This window comes from Triticum urartu, chromosome 1, assembly GCF_003073215.2.
Source record: "Triticum urartu cultivar G1812 chromosome 1, Tu2.1, whole genome shotgun sequence".
Taxonomy (NCBI): domain Eukaryota; kingdom Viridiplantae; phylum Streptophyta; class Magnoliopsida; order Poales; family Poaceae; genus Triticum; species Triticum urartu.
The window spans coordinates 24,154,460-24,175,196 of record NC_053022.1 but is presented as its reverse complement, the minus strand read 5'-3'; the positions used below and the strand labels follow the sequence as shown (position 1 = coordinate 24,175,196).

Sequence of the window (20,737 nt, the reverse complement as noted above, 5' to 3'; positions counted from 1 at the left end):
TCTTTCCTCTTTTTCTGCAGGTGACATTTACAACGTTTTTTTTCCCTAATATAAAGCTCTGTTCCTGCACACGTATACGAAACGTTTTTGGGCCTCCCATTTCCTCTCTATTAGACAAAATCTAGCTGTATGGGCCTGGCTGTAAAACGAACTTCTTCTACTAACATATCCTTGCTTGCGATGGAATATGAATGTGTTTTCTTTAAGATGTAATACTAAAATATTTGTTTTTGCGATGTAATATGGATATAGTTGATTTTTTTATCTGTGCATATTCTAGGATTTCATGAATGGAATATTGTGTTTTTTTCTGCGATGAAACAAAACATTATACTTGTACAATCAATTTGCTTCACATGAATATAACTGTATCTGATGCATGATACAAATACAACTCATTCGTATAGGCGGTAGATAAAGCATAGAGCCACCTCCAAGATTGCCATAATGGAATAAGAAAACCGGTATGTTGTGAGAGTCTGACTTAACAACTATAGTAGATTTTTGGACTACCAGTTATTTATTACAACGGTTAGATGCTTGTCTTTGTTTCCTCGGAAAAAGTGCTTGTCCGAGCATTGCAATTTGCAAGTTGAGAAGTTCTGAAATATTGCCAAAATATTTTCGCTGCAATTATTTAGTTAAATCTTGCATCTAGAAATTAATATATGATGTTATCTATTGCCTCATAAGTCATAATTAGATGAATGAGAAAATAATTTTCTACTTTGTTAGACGTGCGTTGCACGTGCCAGCTTACTAGTACGAAAAGTAACAAAAGTACATCAATCCTAAGCACGTTTACGAAACAGTCTTGCTAAATGTTAGTCAGCTGAGACTTTGTTATGTGCCAGTCGATGATATATTTCTTTGATCTTGCATAGAGATTCGTACAAAATTTTCTTTTCCAATTTTTCCCTTTTTCATCTTATGTAATGTACTATGTTGACAACTAGTTATACCTTTTATAGGAAAAGTAAAAAAGAAGTACCTCCATCCTACACACGTACACGTACGTATATGATTGTTTGTATACTGATGGTCACGGAGCGCTCCTTAGATTTGAACCATCGTTCCTGATCAGCAACCTCTGTACTACCTTCGTCCTGATTTATTGGTTCCCTTTGAATTTTGTATCAAATTTTGACTTTATATTTAACTAACAAAATGTTAAGACATGTCGCAAAAAAATATCATTGAAAACTATGTTCAATACGAATCCAACGATATAATTTTTTTATGACATGCACTAATATTTTGTTAATTAAATCTATGGTTAAAATTAAGCACAATATACCAAGAAAACTAATAAACCAGGACAATGGTAGTATTTGATAACCACTGTTGGATATAAAGATGAAGTTTCCCGTACGAGGAGAGTCAATGAACTTTTAGGCTCTATTCCTCGGAGACACTTCTAGGCAAGTCTTGCTGCTCCCACAAGCAACGGGGAGGGAACCCTAACCGTCGGCCCTCGTTCCCCTCCTCCCAACCTCCTTCCTCCGCCGCCGCCGGCACGCGCGGATATTAAAAGCCCAGTCAGTGCGGCGACGGTAGGGCCGCTTCTCCTCTTTGCCCAACGGCTGCTGGCGCAGTACGACGGTCTTGTGCGGCGACGTTGTGATGTCGTGGGGCGCAGTTGTGCGCAAGTGGGACAGCGGGACAGCGGCGTGGTCGTCCTCCGACAGCGCGTCAGTGAGGCCAACTCCACCGCACGACCCCAAACGGACGTCCGTTTTGTCCGGAATTTGTCCGTTTGGGGTGGCAATGGGGACAAAAACGAACATGCGTGTCCGGCTTGCGTTTGAGGCGCCCACCGCTACAGAACGACCCAAAACGTCCGCCCCTCCCTCCCCCACCCGCTCGTCGCTGCGCCTCGCCGCCCGCGCGCCCCGCATGCCGCCGCGCGCGCGCACGCGCCCCTGCGCGTCGCTGCGCCTCGTCGCCCGCGCGCCCCCGCATGCAGTAGCTCGGCTCGGCCGCGCCCGCCGCCCGCTCGCCCTCGCCCCCGCCCCCGCTGCGCCGCGCTCGCCTGGCCGACTGCACTGCACATGCAAGCGGACCGAGGCGGACGAGGAGTGGCCAAAGAGTGTCTGTCTGTGTCCGCTTTGGCCCCAAAACAAGACCAACTTTGGTCTAGGAATGGGGTGAAACAGACACGAAGCGGACGAAAAAGCAAAATAGGGTCTGTCGCTGGGTCGTCTGGTTTGTCCGTTTTACCTCAAACGGACGGGGCAGACAGAATAGAGTCGTGCGGTGGAGTTGGCCTGACTTGTGGCCCATGCGGGGTGCGGCGGCTATGGAGTGCTCGCATCAGGCGGTGGCGTGCGGGTTGGCGACTGACCAGATCCGGTCGGCTTTGGCTTTTGCGGACGATGCGTGTTGCGGGGAGTGGCTGGCGTCCCATGTAGGGCCTCTGCTCGTGTGTGGCTTGGGGGTGGTGCACGCGTAGTGGCCAAGGATGGCGTTTGTCTTCAGGGGCGGCGTTCTGTTCTGTTCTGGGCAGCACGCGGTGCGGATCACGAGCGACCTCGATTAGCCACCCGGCGGAAAAATACATGCCAGAAAAGAACATTCAGATACATTCGGCGCGGCCGCAGCCCAGCCCCTGCCACCCGAGGCAGCTGATACGACATACCAGGGTGTAACAACACCCACATACTCGGCAACGAAGCCTAGCCCCACCTCCATCATATAGTTTCTCCGAGACTGAAAGAAAAAGCTAGGCTACTTCTATTCATTATCCGTTTCCCATATGATTTTCTACACTTGTCCCTCCAAGTGACCCTGCACCGTTGGCCATAAATAAAGGACGGACCACCGCAATGGAACAAGCTTGCTTCTACCTCCGTTCGGTGACGCCTCCACGACACCAGTGAAGGTCATGCAAGGACTGGTGCAAGGTAAGCGGCAGTGCTGCTACGATGCACAAACATTGTTTCAATGAATAGGAGGTGCCGACATTGCAGGGGAGTGGTGTGAAGGCGATGCAGGGGTTGCTGGGAGGGCACTGCCATGATGTGTGAGCGCCACGTGGTGCTACGGGGGGCGTCGATGGTCCTGTAATGGAGCATCGCCAGGCAGCCAGAGCATCATTGGTGTTGCAATGAAGCATTGCTGGACCGTCGGAGCATCGCCGATACTTCAAGGTGGTGGTCACAACAGCAATGTTTCTGGAACTCCCAGAGCCCGCCGATGCTATAGACGTGGCTGATGTGTGGAAATCTCATCGGCATTTCGTTTGTGAGCTGGCCTGGGGCGTAGCCGCTGCAACCTGTGGGTTGGAGGTGGTTGCAAGCACAAGCTGATGCTGCAAGCCAACCAATTGTAGCTCTCACCAGAGCTACACACACTACTTAGGGAGCAATAATGGACTAATGGTGCGTTGCAGCCTACCCGATTGCCGAAGACGCTACGGGGAGACATGCATGTTGGGGCTCGAAGCAAGGTTATTGTTAAAATCAAGCGGCCAAACTTAGATTGTGCCTGCGTAAATCAATGGCTAGTCAGGTAACCGATCTTTTCCTGCTGCCCATCTCGTCGGTTGCCGGGTTGGCGAGGGCGATGGCGCCGGGGGGCTTGCTGTCGTCGCACAGGCAGATGAGGCCGTTGCACGTGCCGACCACGGACATCATCCGTTCCTCGGCGCTGGCGAGCACCTTCCTCGGTTTTCACCTGCTGTCGCCGCTGAGGACGTGCGCCGAGCCTCCAGCGGTCACAAGGAGGGTCGTGGGGCGGCTCCGGAGGTCCGTCTCGGTGCGCTTGTCGACGACGTCGCGCCAGCGCCGGCACACGAGGCGGGACCGGCGGCAGGCGTTGCGCGGGAGACGCCGGAGGAATCCGACACAACATTCTGCAGCGTGGGCCTGCATGTCCGACCGTGCAAAGATTTATTTTTCCTGAAGCCTTAGACGACCAGCACCAGCGTGGGCCCACAGGCAGCGGACCACGTGTGGTAAAGGACCATGACTGAATTTCAGCATGTACTCCACTTGTCCCTCAAATAGATGTATCTAGCACTAAGTTAGTGCTAGAAACATCCATTTAAAGAATAGATTTGGAACAAGCTTTTCGAATGGAGGGAGTAGAACTCTGGCTGCTGGTTGAATCGACGGGAGGGTTTGCAGATCACCACGTAGTTAACGTCGTGACTGACTCATGAGGGAACCAACTTTTGTCTGAATATTTAAGTTACAAATCAAGTAGTACTGGCGTACATGAAGACAAAGCTCCACACAGATGGAGACATCCTTAATGTAGTAAGTAATTCTTAATAACAGCAGTAAACAAGTTGAAACAGTCTGATTCCAAGTTCACGACAAGAACAAATATCTTAAATCAAATCGCAACTGTAGGCCACTTTTATTTGAGCTTCAGGCAACGAGAATAGCAGGTTCAGGACACCATTGCAGCCGAGCCACCTGCAGTTATATTCACGGACAACAGTTTCCCTACAGAGATAAAATATCAGCCCGTCAGGTAACTTCTTCAAGATATGGAGAAAACACACATATATTCAAGCCAAAAATTGCAGACAGCATGAACTATTTAAATTGCTTAATAATAAAACTAGCCATACCTCCTGTCATACTTTCATGTTTCACGGAGAGTTAACCTGGGATGATTGGCATGGAGACTTGCTTCATTCCGTATGGCAACTTCTGCAGTCTCAACTTCAGAAGATGTGCCATCCCGCTTCAGAAGAAGAACTCGTACATCTTTCAGATATGGGAGGTGCTCAATACCTAAGTAGAACCCATAGGCCTTCGCCATTGATTCAAAGAACAGATCAAGCTTCTCGAGCTTTGGCAGTGCCCCTTTCTCAAATAGAGGGGGCCCCCCAATATAAAAGAACTCCTTCAAACATCGGAATCCTCTGCCTTGCAAAACTAGCCTGTCTTTATGGACTCTGTTGGTAGAAAGTTTCAAAGAAAGTAATGCAGGCAGCTCTCCAAGTATGCCAAGAACCTCCTCTGTTATTACACTTATATGAATGTTTAGGTATGCAAGACTGGTGAGTGCTGGAGTAATCCACTTTGGCAGTTTTGAGAAACAGTATTCGGTGATGCCCTCAAATCTTTGGAGGCGAGATGGAAGAGGAGACCAGGAATCTAATAACTCCAACAGAGCTGAATTACTACCATCTATCCACACGGACTGGAGTTTGTAGCTGCCAAGCTTGCATAGCGAGGAATGAAACATCTCTGCATGCCTCTTGTGCTCTTGAGATTCTGCACCTGTCCACATGTACTGTACACGGAGTACCCTCAAATTGATCAGGCTCCCTAGCTCCTTCACTGCACCCACTGAGCTCATGGTAATATCAAAGCCTCCGATCTCCCTTAAGTTTATCATATTCTCAATCCCAATTGGTATCTTCCTCTGATACATGTAAATGCATAGATGTTGCAGTTTAGTCAGTTGAACAATTCTAGCCGGCAAGTCTCTTATTGGTGTACCCCTTAAATCTAGCGTCTCTAGATCATGTAGCATCACAACTCCAGATGGTAGCCACGATATGTCCGTTCCATAAAAGCTTAGGTACTTTAGCTGGAAAAGGTTTTCCATACCATCCATATCATAGTCCCTCAGGCCCCAGCAACCTTTAAAGTCTAGTACACGTAAAGTTTCAAACTTGGTAAGACTAGGCAAGTGTTTGATGCAACCTGATGCCGTTATTATAAGAGATCGGACATGGCTTAGATCTTTCTTTGCCAATTGAGATGCAAGCTCCTGGTCAATGTCTTGGATTGACAATCGCCGAATAGAACACTGAGAATTTTCCCAAACTGTTTGACTGCCGTTCACCACAGTGATGAAATTTTCTTCAGTGGATTTTGAAATGATAAGTTCAAGCATCATGTCATGAACTCGACAGGCCTGCACCTTCCCATCATAGTGAATATTCACTGGTTGAACAAGGCTTTTATTGATAAGCTCGTAAAAATAACTTTCTGCAACCTCTTCACAGCTCCTCCCACGCTCTTCAGAAATAAAGCCCTCCGCAATCCATTGCCTCACCAACCTTTCTCTGTCAATCACATAATCCTCAGGGAAATTACTTAAGTGCAACAAGACAGTCTTGAGGTTTGGTGGAAGATCATTATAGCTCAAGGATAGTATGTTCTTCATTCCCTCCAGACTTTGGCTTCTGTTCAAGTCAGAACCAATTGATGTTTTCACCTTCTCCCACTCTTCTTTGACACGTGGTTTGTTAGCTAGTAATCAAGATATACTGATAATTGCCAATGGCAGGCCTCCACACTTTTTCAAGATGGTATTTGAAACTTTAATAAGCATATCAGGGCAGCGCTCTTCTGAGCCAAAGATTCTTCTAAAAAACAGTCTTTCATAGTGGAGATCACTTAGAGGTGTCATTTCATAGATCTGGTCAGCATGATTTGGACAACAAGACCTTGCTACTTCCAATATGCGTGTTGTAGTTATAATTCTGCTTGAAGAATTATTCTCTGGAAAAGCACAATTGATTGCGTTCCATGCTAATATTGACCATATATCATCAATGATGACAAGATACCTAAGACAGGGGGGGTAGGAGCATAAGTTAATTACCAATATAGATGTAATTGCACTATAAAAGAACCTATTGTAAAAGTACAATCGGCTGTAAACCATGCAATGAAAAGCACAACTGGTTGTGCAATGGTGTTCATTCTGTGCACATAAAAATTACATCCTTGAAACAATTATTTTAAATAATGTTACTTACACAAAAATCATATTTCATATAACTAATGAGAAAATAATTGACAACACCATATATTACCTTTTATCTTGTAAAAGTTCTCTTAGCTTTCCAATGGATTTCTTTTCATCCCAGCTCTCCAAATCTTTTGTGAATTCATCCTAGCAAGACACCTGTGAAATCAAATCCTTGATGATTTTCTTTGTATCTGGCTTTTGTGAGACTGACACAAAAGCATGGCAGTCAAAACGCCCTTGAATCTTGCGATAGACTTCATTCGCCAGTGTTGTCTTTCCCAATCCACCGAACCCAACAATCGACAACACCCTGCGATGATGATTGCTTTCTTTTTCCAGCATCCACCTGGCAAGCTCGTCTCTTCGACTATCAATGCCAACAAGGTGTTCCTCCCCAGCAAAAAGAGCGGCCAACCGGGGATCCACACCCGTATGGCCCGAGGTGCAATAATCAATATCATCTAATTTGTAGCTAGTCTTGAGCTCCTTCACTAGCTTGATACGGAGCTTCAGGTCATCGATTTGGTTGGCAATTCCACGCCGAGCTCCGAGCGTCTTTAGACGGCGAGCGGTCTTGTGGAAGAACTCCTTAAAGCCCTCGCCGTCCCCTCCTTTGCCGAGACGGTGAATGAACTTGTCGAAAAGATCCTCTGTATCGTAGGCCAACTCCCTCACCAGTGATACCCATTCCTTCACTTGGTCATCAGGGTCTTCCAGCCTTGCATACTTATTTAGCGCACCATCCATACCTTTAAACTCAGACTGGAGGGAGTGGATCTCTCGGCGGACCCCTTTCAGGCGGCTGCACTCGCCGGCGAGCAAATCAGCGAGCTTCCCCAGCAGAGGGCCCAACGCGCCCAGCGCAGCGGTCACCACAGGCGCCATGGATCCTGGAGCTCTCCTCTCAGCCCCCCATCTTTCGCTTGTGTTTCTGCTTGTGTGGCGTGCGCTTGGAATGATAGGATAGAATAGAACGCACACAAGCGCGTGATTGGGGAGCCGGGGGTGCGTACCAGTCGCAAGCTTTCTTCGACGCCTCACCCAGCGACAACTCGATAATAATAAATATATGAAAATAACTGCTGATTTACGAGTGGCTAGCCTGTCTGTGGGATGAGATATTTCAGATTGCCAGCTATGCTGACTAGACTTGGTCCAAAACGATCGAAACATCGGCCTCAAGCAGTGAAGGGCTTCCAGCATACCACCTATCTAACGAAGAAAAGTCTAAGGTTTATTTTTAACTATAAGAAAAGTCTAAGGTTGCTAGAACGCGGTCCGCCGACACGCGCCTGCCCATGAAAAGACACCACCTCCAAAGCCATCAGAATTATCTAAACTTGACATAGCTAATTAATAGAGAGAAGTGTCCTGTCTTATGTCCGTACTTGGTCGACGCTACGTACTATATATGAAAGATATTAAAAAGGTGAAGCTTATATGGCAAACTCATTTCCATTTTTTTTGTAGTTTTCTTTTATAAACTAGACTAGTGCTAAAACAAGAAACAAAAAGATTCGATTGCAAGATCTAAAGATATACCTTCACTTACCTAGCCTCCCCGGCAACGGCGCCAGAAAAGAGGTTGATGTCTACTACACAACCTTCTTCTTGTAGACGTTGTTGGGCCTGCAAGTGCACAAGTTTGTAGGACAGTAGCAAATTTCCTTCAAGTGGATGACCTATGGTTTATCAATCCGCGAGAGGCGTAGGAGGAAGACGGTCTCTCTCAAACAACCCTGCAACCAAATAACAAAAAGTCTCTTGTGTCCCCAACACACCCAATACAATGGTAAATTGTATAGGTGCACTAGTTCGGCGAAGAGAAGGTGATACAAGTGCAAAATAGATAGTAGATATAGGTTTTTGTAATCTGAAAATATAAAAACAGCAAGGTAGCAAGCGGTAAAAGTGAGCGTAAACGGTATTGCAATGCTAGGAAACAAGGCTTAGGGTTCATACTTTCACTAGTGCAAATTCTCTCAACAATAATAACATAGATAGAACATATGACAAGCCCTCAACATGCAACAAAGAGTCACTCCAAAGCCACTAATAGCGGAGAACAAACGTAGAGATTATAGTAGGGTACGAAACCACCTTAAAGTTATTCTTTCAAATCAATCCGTTGGTCTATTCCTATAAGTGTCACAAACAACCCTGGAGTTTTTACTAGAATAACACCTTAAGATACAAATCAACCAAAACCCTAATGTCACCTAGATACTCCATTGTCACCTCAAGTATCCGTGGGCATGATTATACGATATGCATCACACAATCTCAGATTTATCCAACCAACATAAAAGTACTTCAAAGAGTGCCCCAAAGTTTCTACTAGAGAATCAAGAACGTGTGCCAACCCCTATGCATAGGTTCCCAATGTCACGAAACCCGCAAGTTGATCACCAAGACATACATCAAGTGTTCTCATAAAGACTCAATCTGATAAGATAACTTCAAAGGGAAACTCAATTCATCACAAGAGAGTAGAGGGGGAGAAACATCATAAGATCCAACTACAATAGCAAAGCTCGGGATACATCAAGATCGTGCCATAGAGGAACACAAGAGAGAACACGAGAGAGAGAGAGAGAGAGAGAGAGAGATCAAACACATAGCTACTGGTACATACCCTCAGCCCCGAGGGAAAACTACTCCCTCCTCGTCATGGAGAGCGCCGGGATGATGAAGATGGCCACCGGTGATGGATCCCCCCTCCGGTAGGGTACCGGAAAGGGGTCCCGATTGGTTTTTGGTGGTTTTGGAGGCTTGCGGCGGCGGAACTCCCGATCTATCTTCTGTTCTGGAAGTTTTAGGGTACGACGGTATATATGGATGAAAGGAGAACGTCGGTGGAGCTACGGGGGCCCCATGAGGCAGGGGGGCACGCCCCCACCCTCGTGAGCACCTCCCGTATCTTCTGACATGGGGTCCAAGTCCATCAGGTGGGTTTCCTGCCAAAAATAACTTCTCCAGTTGAGTTCATTCCGTTTTGACTATGTCTGATATTCCTTTTCCTCGAAATACTGAAATAGGCATAAAACAGCAAATCTGGGCTGGGCCTCCGGTTAATAGGTTAGTCCCAAAAATAATATAAAAGTGGAAAATAAAGCCCAATATTGCCTAAAACAGTAGATAATATAGCATGGAGCAATCAAAAATTATAGATACGTTGGAGACGTATCATTATGCAGTTTGACTGATAAAGATCTTCGTAGAATAAGTAGAAGCCAATATGAGCATCCAGGTTCCATTGTTGGTTATTGACTGCAGATGTGTCTCGGTCATGTCTACATAGTTCTCGAACCCGTAGGGTCCGCACGCTTAATGTTCGATGACGATTTGTATTATGTGTTATGTGATTGGATGTACCGAAGTTTGTTCGGAGTCCCGGATGAGATCATGGACATGACGAGGAGTCTCGAAATGGTCGAGAGGTAAATATTCATATATTGGAAGGTTGCATTTGGACATCGGAATGGTTCCGAGTGGTTCGGGCATTTTTCCGGAGTACCGGGAGGTTACCGGAACCCCCCAGGAGAAGTATTGGGCCTAGTGGGCCTTATTGGAGGAGAGGAGAAAGGGCCACGTGAGAGGGGCGCCCCACCCCTTGCCCAAACTGGATTGGACTAGGGGAGGGGGTCGGCCCCCCTCTTTCCTTCCCCCTCTCTCTCCCTTACCTTTCCCTCCGGTGGAAGAAAGGAAAAGGGGGGGGGCGAATCCTACTTTGACTAGGAGTCCAAGTAGGACTCCCCCCTGGCGCGCCCATACCTGGTCGGCCTCCTCTCTCCTTCCCTCCTTTATATACGTGGCCAGGGGCACCCCAATAGCACAACATACAATCTCTTAGCCGTGTGCGGTGCCCCCCTCCACACTTTTATTCCTCGGTCATATCGTCGTAGTGCTTAGGCGAAGACCTGCGCCGGTAACTTCATCATCACCGTCACCATGCGTCATGTTGATGAAACTCTCCCTCGGCCTCAGCTGGATCTAGAGTTTGAGGGACGTCACCAAGCTGAACATGTGCAGATCGCGGAGGTGCCGTGCGTTCGGTATCGGTTGGATCGCGAAGACGTTCGATTACATCAACCGCGTTACTTAACGCTTCCGCTTTCGGTCTACGAGGGTACATAGACAACACTCTCCCCTTCCGTTGCTATGCATCACATAGATAGATCTTGCGTGATCGTAGGAAAATTTTGAAATTACTGCGTTCCCCAACACCCCCTCCTAGTAGGACTCGGAAAGGAGGAATCCTACTCCTACTAGGAGGAGGATTCCTCTCATCCTTGGCGCGCCATAGGGCCGGCCGGCCTCCCCCTTGCTCCTTTATATACGGGGGTAGGGGGCACCCTAGAACACACAAGTTGACATTATTTAGCCGTGTGCGGTGCCCCCCTCCACAGATTTCCACCTCGGTCATATCGTTGTAGTGCTTAGGCGAAGCCCTGCGTCGGTAACTTCACCAACACCGTCATCATGCCGTCGTGCTGACGAAAATCTCCCTCGGCCTCAGATGGATCTAGAGTTCGTGGGACGTCACCGAGTTGAACGTGTGCAGATCGCGGAGGTGCCGTACTTTTGGTACTAGGATCGGTTGGATTGCGAAGACGTTCGACTACATCAACCGTGTCACTTGACGCTTCCGCTTACAGTCTACGAGGGTACGTGGACTACACTCTCCCGCTCGTTGCTATGCATCACATAGATCTTGCGTGATCGTAGGAATTTTTTTGAAATTACTGCGTTCCCCAACACTGGTACCCCCTTCGAAGATGGAGGAGGTTGTCACCCTGTCGGCCAGAATCCTTGGAGCAAACGAGAGTGCCTCTGCACCTACTTAGTACTTCATGCCGACATGGTCCTGCTGATGCTTTTGTGTGGTGGTCTGCTCATGTTGGAGAGCTTCTTCGGCTTCAAGCGGCTTAGGGCCTTAGTTTTCATGTCTCTACTTGTTGAGCCTATTAGTTGTTGGCAAAGCACTATGTATCTTCGCCGTTATTTTCTTTTTTGTACTCTCTGTAAGGTGTCATCCGTAATCTTCTGGCTGGTTGATGGCTTTGTTAATTCAAAGCTGGGTTAGGTTCGAGCCCTTCTTGGGCTCGGCCAAGTCTTATCTCTAAAAAAAGTAGTCGTTGCAATGTTTGTAGTATGAAATGTGTTTGTTTGAAAAATAAACTTGATATCTTTGCATTTTTGTTTGTCCTGATGAACTATTATATTTTACATCATCTATTGAAATTGAGAATTTTTTATGATTTAAAAACCACCTTTTGGTGATGTAAATTTTACCTAAAACACAATTTAATGATTTATTTTACATCGCCTATTGAAGATGCTCTTAGTCCATGGGCAAGCGCGTGATGGCCGACCACGTTCTAGCACCCTTAGACTTTTGTTTTCGGAAGATCCTTAGACTTTTCTTCATTAGATGCGTGGAACGCTGGAAGTTCTTTCCTGTTTGAGGCCGATATTTCGATCGTTTTGGACCAAGTCTACTTAGGATAGCTATCAATCTGAAATATCTCGTCCCAGAGACATGCTAGCCACTCGTATTATCTAGTCGTTATTGGATGAGTCGTCGAAGAAAGCTTGCGAGTGGTACGCACCCAGGCTCCCCAATCACGCGCTTGTGTACGTTCTATCCTATCCATTCCAAGCGCCCGCCACACAAGCAGAAACACAGGCGGGAGATGGGGTGCTGAGAGGAGAGCTCCAGGATCCATGGCGCCTGTGGTGACCGCTGCGCTGGGCGCGTTGGGCCCTCTGCTGGGGAAGCTCGCTGATTTGCTCGCCGGCGAGTGCAGCCGCCTGAAAGGGGTCCGCCGAGAGATCCGCTCCCTCCAGTCTGAGTTTAAAGGTATGCATGGTGCGCTAAATAAGTATGCAGAGTAAAAGGCACTGGCGGTCAGAGAACTTGTCATTCGGGTGCACTTAAGTCACACTACTCGCAAACCGAAAAAACCCGTCACGGAACTTGCATTGCGGGTGCATCTAGGTCACATTGGCCATCTGGACCGGCCAGCCGCCCGGTTTTCTCTATTCCTTTGGTCACACCAGGCGCACGTGACATGAGTTTCTTTGCACAAAAGCCCCTATTCTCTTTGTGAATCATTTGCCTAGAGTTTTTTTTAGTAGCAGATGGGGGAAACGACTCGCGGAGGCGCTGCGGGCACGCCGAGCTCGTCGGCGGCAAGGGAACACGCGGCGTCGATGGAGCTTCCAATGTTGAGGACGGAAGGGCATGGAGGCCCCTCCCCCACCGCTCCTCCCCCCAATTAGCTAGGGTTTTCTGCCGCCACGATTGAGGATGATTGACACTCCTTCCAAGTTCTTATCAATATGTTAGTTTGTGAATGATCAATAGTTAGTTCCTGCTCTTATTTTGTAGTATTAGGCCCTTAGGTTTCTTGGGCTCACTGCTAGGGTTTCTGAATTTTGCTTCCGCTCATCGTCTATTTTGCAATGTAGGGTTTGATTCACCAAAATTCAGTATAGAGCTGCATCATGGTGGTTTCTTCATGGGGAAAGGAAATAACTTGGCATATTTGGATGAGAAATTATCATTGTTTGATAACCTTGACAGGAACACTTTCTGCAATGATATGATTGACTATATGCTTCAGCAGTTAAACTATGCAGTTGATCAGCTAGAAAATGGGTTATGGTGCCCACCTGGTAAAATAGTAGCTAATATGGTCCCAATTGACTTTGAATTAGACTGTCTCAAGATGGCAAGAGCTTCTGTGCATTCTAAGGTCCTTGTTTTATTTGTGAATCATGTGAAAAGAAGTGAGGAAGATGACATTGCTTATAGGGCTGGGCCTGAACTGCCTCGAGTAATACTTAGCCCTATAAGCAAAGATAAATTGAGGCACATGAAATCAGAGAGCACAGAAGGTATTGTAGATAATGCTGAAAATTCAGGAAAAATGCTAGATTCAGGTACTGTAGAGGATCCTGAAAATTCAGAAATTTCAGATAACTCAGAAGATTCAGAAGAGGACTGGGAATGTGATTCAGGGACTGATCCTACTTGGTATGATAGTGATTATGCAATGGATGAAGATGATGATTTGTATGACAAAAATGTAGATGATGCTGTGAAGGATGCATTGTTTGAGAAGGGGAAGCAAATAGGAGCTGAGTACAGACATGTTCCAGGCACAGATGATGTCACTGAAGATGACTTAAAGCTCCCAGAAGAGGAAGATTTGGAGAAAATGCACAAGAGTGACTCTGATGATGAGGAGTACAAGAAGAAGAAAAAGAAAGAGAACCCCATATACAAGTTCAAAACATTTAACCCATTTGTTGACATTGAAAATCCTCAATTCAAACTAGGGATGGTCTTTGATTCAGTTGAGCTAGTGAGGAAAGCAGTAGCACATTATGCAGTGAAGAATAGAGTGCAAATCAAGAAAAAGAGAAACAACAAGCAGAGGTTTGAGGCAATATGTTCAGAGGGATGCCCTTGGAAACAGGTGGCTGTGGCAGATAATAGGACACAGTCCTTTCTTGTGAAGACATTTGTTGGAGAGCACAACTGTGAGAAGGTCTGGGATGTGAAAGAACTGACAGCCCCCTATCTGGCAAAGAATTATGTAGAGAAGTTCAGAGACAATGACAAGATGTCATTGTCTACATTTGGAAGGAAAGTGAGGAAGAAATATAACATGGAAGTAAGTAGGCACAAATTTGGGAGAGCTAGGAAAGCAGCATTGGAAGTGGTGCATGGGGATGAGGTGAAGCAATATACACTTCTCTGGAAATATGCACAGGAATTGAGAACTAGCAACCCAGGATCTTCTTTCTATCTGAACCTAGAGCATGGATTGTTTAGCACATGTTACTTTAGTCTTGCAGCTTGCAAGATAGGGTGGCTCAAGGGTTGCAGGCCCATTATATGCCTTGATGGCACATTTATAAAGACAGAATATGGTGGTCAGTTGCTAACTGCAGTAGGTATCGATGGGAATGATTCTATCTATCCAATTGCAATGGCACTGGTGGAGACAGAGTGCCATGCATCATGGTCTTGGTTCCTAGCTACACTAAAGCAAGATCTTAATATTCTAAACACAAGCAATTTCAGCATTATGAGTGATAAACAGAAGGTAGCAATTTGTAGCCATTTCTTTTAATTAACTTCACTGCATTTGTAACAATTTCTACAACTAAACTACACTGCTGCTGTAGCTATTTCTATAACTGTACTTTTCTGCACTTTTCTATAACTGAACATTTCTGCAATTAGGGGCTCATCAAAGCTGTACAGGAGCATTTCCATGACTCTGAGCACAGGTTTTGTGTTAGACACCTATAGAAAAACCTACATGCAGTACACAAGGGAGAGACTATCAGACAGCAACTCTGGGCTTGTGCCAAATCTACCACACCAACTATTTTTTAGCAGAATATGGAGAACCTAAGCCAAGACAATCCTGAGGCATATAAATGGTTCGAGGAGAAGCCACCAAATCAATGGTCAAGGGCATATTTTGATGTATTTCCAGAATGTGATATTCTTCTTAACAATACATGTGAAGTCTTCAACAGGTAACAATACATGTGAATTTTAATGCAATTTCTTTTACTGAATTTTAATGCAATTTCTTTTACTGAATTTTAATGCAATTTCTTTTACTGAATTTTAATGCAATTTCTTTTACTGAATTTTAATGCAATTTCTTTTACTGAATTTTAATGCAATTTCTTTTATTGAATTTTAATGCAATTTCTTCTACTGAATTTTAATGCAATTTCTTTTACTGCATACAGGTACATCTTAGAGGCCAGAGAGCTACCAGTCATGTCTATGTTTGAGAGAATAAAATCTCAGATCATGCATAGGCACATGACAAAGAAAAAAGAAGCTCTACAAAAATGGTCAGGGAATATAACTCCCAAAATTAGAGACAAGCTTAGGAAGAATGTGGAGTTGTCAGCAAACTGCCACCCAGAAGAATCAGGCATGGGTGTCTTTGGAGTTTTGTCAAATGAGAAAACCTACATAGTGGAGCTGAACATGCACACCTGTACTTGCAGAAGATGGCAGTTGACTGGAATTCCATGTAGCCATGCATGAGCTTGCTGCAGACACGAAAGAATAAGGCCTGAGACTATGGTGTCTTCTTGTTACTCAGTGCAGACATATCTATGTGCTTATGGAGTCCAGGTGTATCCAACTAGTGACAAAGATGAGTGGGCTCCAATTAATGATGTACCTATATTGCCACCACATTACGAGAAAAGAGCTGGGAGGAGGAGGAAGAATAGAAGGCAACAACCAGAGGAGAGTGAGGATGGCACTAAACTCAGCAGGCATGGTGCTATTATGCATTGTGGGTATTGCAAAGCAGCTGGGCATAACAGGAGTGGATGCTCACAACTGAAAGCTGCTGTACTAAGAGAAGTTGTAGAGGACGAGGAGGAACAGGTACAAAATGAGCAATCAGCTGTAGAGCAACCTAGTGAGAGGACAGAGCAACCTAATGAGAGAAGCACAGCTACAGATCAACCTAGAGCACATAGTTCCAGGGGTAGGAAGAGAAAGCCAACTGACAAAATGAGAGAACAGGTAGAAGAAATGATGGAAAAGGCAAAAAAGAAGAAGTCCAAAATGGTTGTTGATGCCAATGGAGATGCTGACTACCCGGTGATCCTAACTGTAAGTACATTATTCCTTACTTGAAACATGTAAAGGAAAACAAGTTACAATACCTGACAATATATATTTGTTTCTTAGCACATCCAGCAGAGATGTCTGAATCCACAATTGGACCCAACACAACAAAAAGATAGCATGGTGCACATTCTATCACATGAGGTATTTAAAATATATTTTTGTTTTTTTCTTCCAGTTTTACTGCAATTTCATTACCTGATGACTGTATGCAGGGACCTGCAAAAGGAATTCCTGTTTCTAGGATGCACCAAATACCAGATGAATCTACCTTTGTAGCACAGCATAGAGCCAACTTACCTGCTGCCACATTTGTTGCACAACCAGCACAAGGCCCCCCACAAGGCAGAGGAAGAGGAGCAAGAGGAGCAAGAGGTTCTGGAACAGCAGGCAAAAGTAGGGGTGCTGCACCAGCAGGTAGAAGCAGAGGACAAGAGGTGTTTCACCAGCAGCCAGAGGAGGAAGAAGTGTTGCACCAGCAACCAGAGGAGGAAGAGGTGCAGCAAAGAGAACTTCAACACGAGCAAGGGGTCTGGGAAGAACAAAGAAAACAACTAAAACAAGGGGAATGGAGTGGCTCCTGTTTGGTGAAGGATCAAGCAGAAATGCTCCAGCAGATGAACAGGAGCAAACAGAATTCCAATCTACACAAGGAGCTCTAGCAACTCCTCCAGCAGATGAAGAGTGAAATGCTTTTATTTTTTTATGTTGTAGAACTATGGTACTTAAGACTGCAACATCTTTTGTGATGGCCTTTTGGTACAAAACTTAAACTTGTTAGCCCTATGTAATGGTATGTTCGTATGTTGCTACAAAACTGAAACTTCCAACACTTCTTTCTTGCAGTGAATTTGCTACAGTTTAGTTATGAATGTATATACAGGCAAAGTTTAGCCCATTTTCATAATGGAGATGCAACAGAACACTGATTCTTAACATATAAGATCTCCTACAATAACACAAATGACAGCTCGTACAGTACGAACTCTTACACAAACAAGTTCAGAACAGAACACACACTTTGAACTCCAACTCCTGCATATCCAACACTACATCTGCACTTCTTTGCGCTTAAGCATTACCATATGGTCCAGGTCCAGTACCATCTATCTTGCCGCGCCAGGTTGTGAAAGTGTGCTTGCGGCTGAGATCTACGTCTTCGTCGGGGAGTAACTCATCAGCCAACCCTTCAGTTAGAAATGGGCCACGGTCGATGACCTCCTTGACATGCATGGTCACTACAAAATCAATGGTGCCACGATCAGTTGGAGAGTTCGGCCACGGCGGTGAATGAGCATTCTCGTCATAGGAGTCCAGCGTCCACGGTTGCAGAGGAGGAGCCGGAACAGAGACAGTGAGCACCTTCGGAACGGCACTAGGATTGCGTAGCCACGCCGTGCAAGGCAGCACCCACTTGTCAGTAGCCGGGAGCATGTCGATGAGCTCACCGGCGAGCACCAGGTTGACGGTATCCGGGTCCCAGGCCTCTTCCGGGAGCCCCTCCAAGCTCAGCGTCGTCTTGTACTCCAGCTTCAACGGCCTACCACGTGACAAACTTGACCAACATTGAAAACTAATTCTGCTGTCGCTGCAACGCACCTGCTCCGACGCGAGCACTACACGAGTGCAATCCTCTAGCGAGTCAAACCGCACGAAAAAGTGGAATGGTGGGCTGGTCACCTCCACCTTCATGGCTGCCGGCCTGATGGCACAATGAGACGCCATCGCTGCGGCGAGTGCCTCCGGCGTCACCAGGCTCCGCGACTGTCCAATGATGGTGGCATACAGCGCTCTCCCGTGGAATGCCTGCTCTAGCGCCGCCATGCCAGCAGTGCGAGTGATGAGAACGCGGCCTCGCGCGGGGTGCAAATCCGGCTCACCGCGTTGCCACACCTCCTGAGGGAAGACACGCGAGTCCGGGATGCGAGACCATCCCACGACCGGCGCGGACGACCTCGCTGGAAGGACAGCGCCGCCACTACCTCCGGCGATGACGGCGCGGCTACACAGTGCCACGCTCTCCTCACTGACGCCGGCGCTGGCCACACTGCCTGCCACAGCGACGGCGGCGCGACTACTTCCGATGGGAGAGCTACCTCTGCTCCACACAGAAGGGACGCCGCCACAGCTCTCGGTCTCGCTGCCATCAACGCCGCCACCCATGTCGCCGGCTAGGGATTTGGTTTTCGATTTGGGGAACTAGGGTTCTTATTCTGGCTCGAGAAGGGGAACGGGGAAAGGGCATGTTTTATAAAATATCATTTTTGCATTATGACCCTCGTAATAAACTATTAGGGGCTTCTGTGCAAAGAAACAGAGAAACCCGGGCGGCTGGCCGGTCCAGATGGCCAATGTGACCTAGATGCACCCGCAATGCAAGTTCCGTGACGGGTTTTTCCGGTTTGTAAGTAGTGTGACTTAAGTGCACCCGCTTGACAAGTTCTATGACCGCCAGTGCCTTTTACTCCCCATTCCTTCACTTGGTCATCACGGTCTTCCAGCCTTGCATACTTATTTAGCGCACCATGCATACCTTTAAACTCAGACTGGAGGGAGCGGATCTCTCGGCGGACCCCTTTCAGGCGGCTGCACTCGCCGGCGAGCAAATCAGCGAGCTTCCCCAGCAGAGGGCCCAACGCGCCCAGCGCAGCGGTCACCACAGGCGCCATGGATCCTGGAGCTCTCCTCTCAGCACCCCATCTCCCGCCTGTGTTTCTGCTTGTGTGGCGGGCGCTTGGAATGGATAGGATAGAACCGTACACAAGCGCGTGATTGGGGAGCCTGGGTGCGTACCACTCGCAAGCTTTCTTCGACGACTCATCCAATAACGACTAGATAATACGAGTGGCTAGCATGTCTCTGGGACGAGATATTTCAGATTGATAGCTATCCTAAGTAGACTTGGTCCAAAACGATCGAAATATCGGCCTCAAACAGGAAAGAACTTCCAGCGTTCCACGCATCTAATGAAGAAAAGTCTAAGGATCTTCCGAAAACAAAAGTCTAAGGGTGCTAGAACGTGGTCGGCCGTCACGCGCTTGCCCATGGACTAAGAGCATCTTCAATAGGCGATGTAAAATAAATCATTAAATTGTGTTTTAGGTAAAATTTACATCACCAAAAGGTGGTTTTTAAATCATAAAAAATTCTCAATTTCAATAGATGATGTAAAATAGGTCGCTAGTTCTCCAATAGATGATGTAAAATATAATAGTTCATCAGGACAAACAAAAATGCAAAGATATCAAGTTTATTTTTCAAACAAACACATTTCATACTACAAACATTGCAACGACTACTTTTTTAGAGATAAGACTTGGCCGAGCCCAAGAAGGGCTCGAACCTAACCCAGCTTTGAATTAACAAAGCCATCAACCAGCCAGAAGATTACGGACGACACTTTACATTGAGTACAAAAAAGAAAAGAACGGCGAAGATACATAGTGCTTTGCCAACAACTAATAGGCTCAACAAGTAGAGACATGAAAACTAAGGCCCTAAGCCGCTTGAAGCCGAAGAAGCTCTCCAACATGAGCAGACCACCACACAAAAGCATCAGCAGGACCATGTCGGCATGAATTACTAAGTAGGTGCAGAGGCACTCTCGTTTGCTCCAAGGATTCTGGCCGACAGGGTGACAACCTCCTCCATCTTCGAAGGGGGTACCAGTGTTGGGGAACGCAGTAATTTCAAAAAAATTCCTACGATCACGCAAGATCTATGTGATGCATAGCAACGAGCGGGAGAGTGTAGTCCACGTACCCTCGTAGACCGTAAGCGGAAGCGTCAAGTGACACGGTTGATGTAGTCGAACGTCTTCGCAATCCAACCGATCCTATTACCAAAAGTACGGCACCTCCGCGATCTGCACACGTTCAACTCGGTGACGTCCCACGAACTCTAGATCCATCTGAGGCCGAGGGAGATTTTCGTCAGCACGACGGCATGATGACGGTGTTGGTGAAGTTACCGACGCAGGGCTTCGCCTAAGCACTACAACGATATGACCGAGGTGGAAATCTGTGGAGGGGGGCACCGCACACGGCTAAACAATGTCAACTTGTGTGTTCTAGGGTGCCCCCTGCCCCCGTATATAAAGGAGCAAGGGGGGAGGCCGGCCGGCCCTATGGCGCGCCAAGGATGGGAGGAATCCTCCTCCTAGTAGGAGTAGGATTCCTCCTTTCCGAGTCCTACTAGGAGGGGGTGTTGGGGAACGCAGTAATTTCAAAATTTTCCTACGATCACGCAAGATCTATCTATGTGATGCATAGCAACGGAAGGGGAGAGTGTTGTCTATGTACCCTCGTAGACCGAAAGCGGAAGCGT

General features: G+C 46.7%; 3 protein-coding genes and 1 pseudogene across 3 annotated transcripts; 2 read left to right on the top strand and 2 right to left on the bottom strand.

The window, feature by feature from the left end:
* Window positions 1-4,159: 4,159 nt before the first annotated feature.
* Window positions 4,160-7,783, bottom strand: LOC125543888 (annotated as a pseudogene).
* A 4,484-nt stretch (window positions 7,784-12,267) lies between these two features.
* Window positions 12,268-13,446, top strand: LOC125532599. The gene is made up of 3 exons (XM_048696602.1): window positions 12,268-12,586; window positions 13,198-13,367; window positions 13,417-13,446. Exons 1-3 carry the CDS (start codon window positions 12,451-12,453, stop codon window positions 13,444-13,446), a joined length of 336 nt encoding a protein of 111 aa, XP_048552559.1. The 5' UTR covers window positions 12,268-12,450.
* LOC125543955 lies at window positions 13,432-17,223 on the top strand. The gene is made up of 5 exons (XM_048707495.1): window positions 13,432-14,843; window positions 14,984-15,285; window positions 15,508-16,396; window positions 16,475-16,555; window positions 16,627-17,223. Exons 1-2 carry the CDS (start codon window positions 13,458-13,460, stop codon window positions 15,050-15,052), a joined length of 1,455 nt encoding a protein of 484 aa, XP_048563452.1. The 5' UTR covers window positions 13,432-13,457; the 3' UTR covers window positions 15,053-15,285; window positions 15,508-16,396; window positions 16,475-16,555; window positions 16,627-17,223.
* Window positions 17,224-17,445: 222 nt separating this feature from the next.
* LOC125543902 lies at window positions 17,446-19,160 on the bottom strand. The gene is made up of 2 exons (XM_048707429.1): window positions 18,945-19,160; window positions 17,446-17,649 (listed from the first exon to the last, which is right to left on the bottom strand). The coding sequence occupies exons 1-2, from the start codon at window positions 19,078-19,080 to the stop codon at window positions 17,483-17,485; spliced, it is 303 nt and encodes a 100-aa protein (XP_048563386.1). The 5' UTR covers window positions 19,081-19,160; the 3' UTR covers window positions 17,446-17,482.
* Window positions 19,161-20,737: the final 1,577 nt, after the last annotated feature.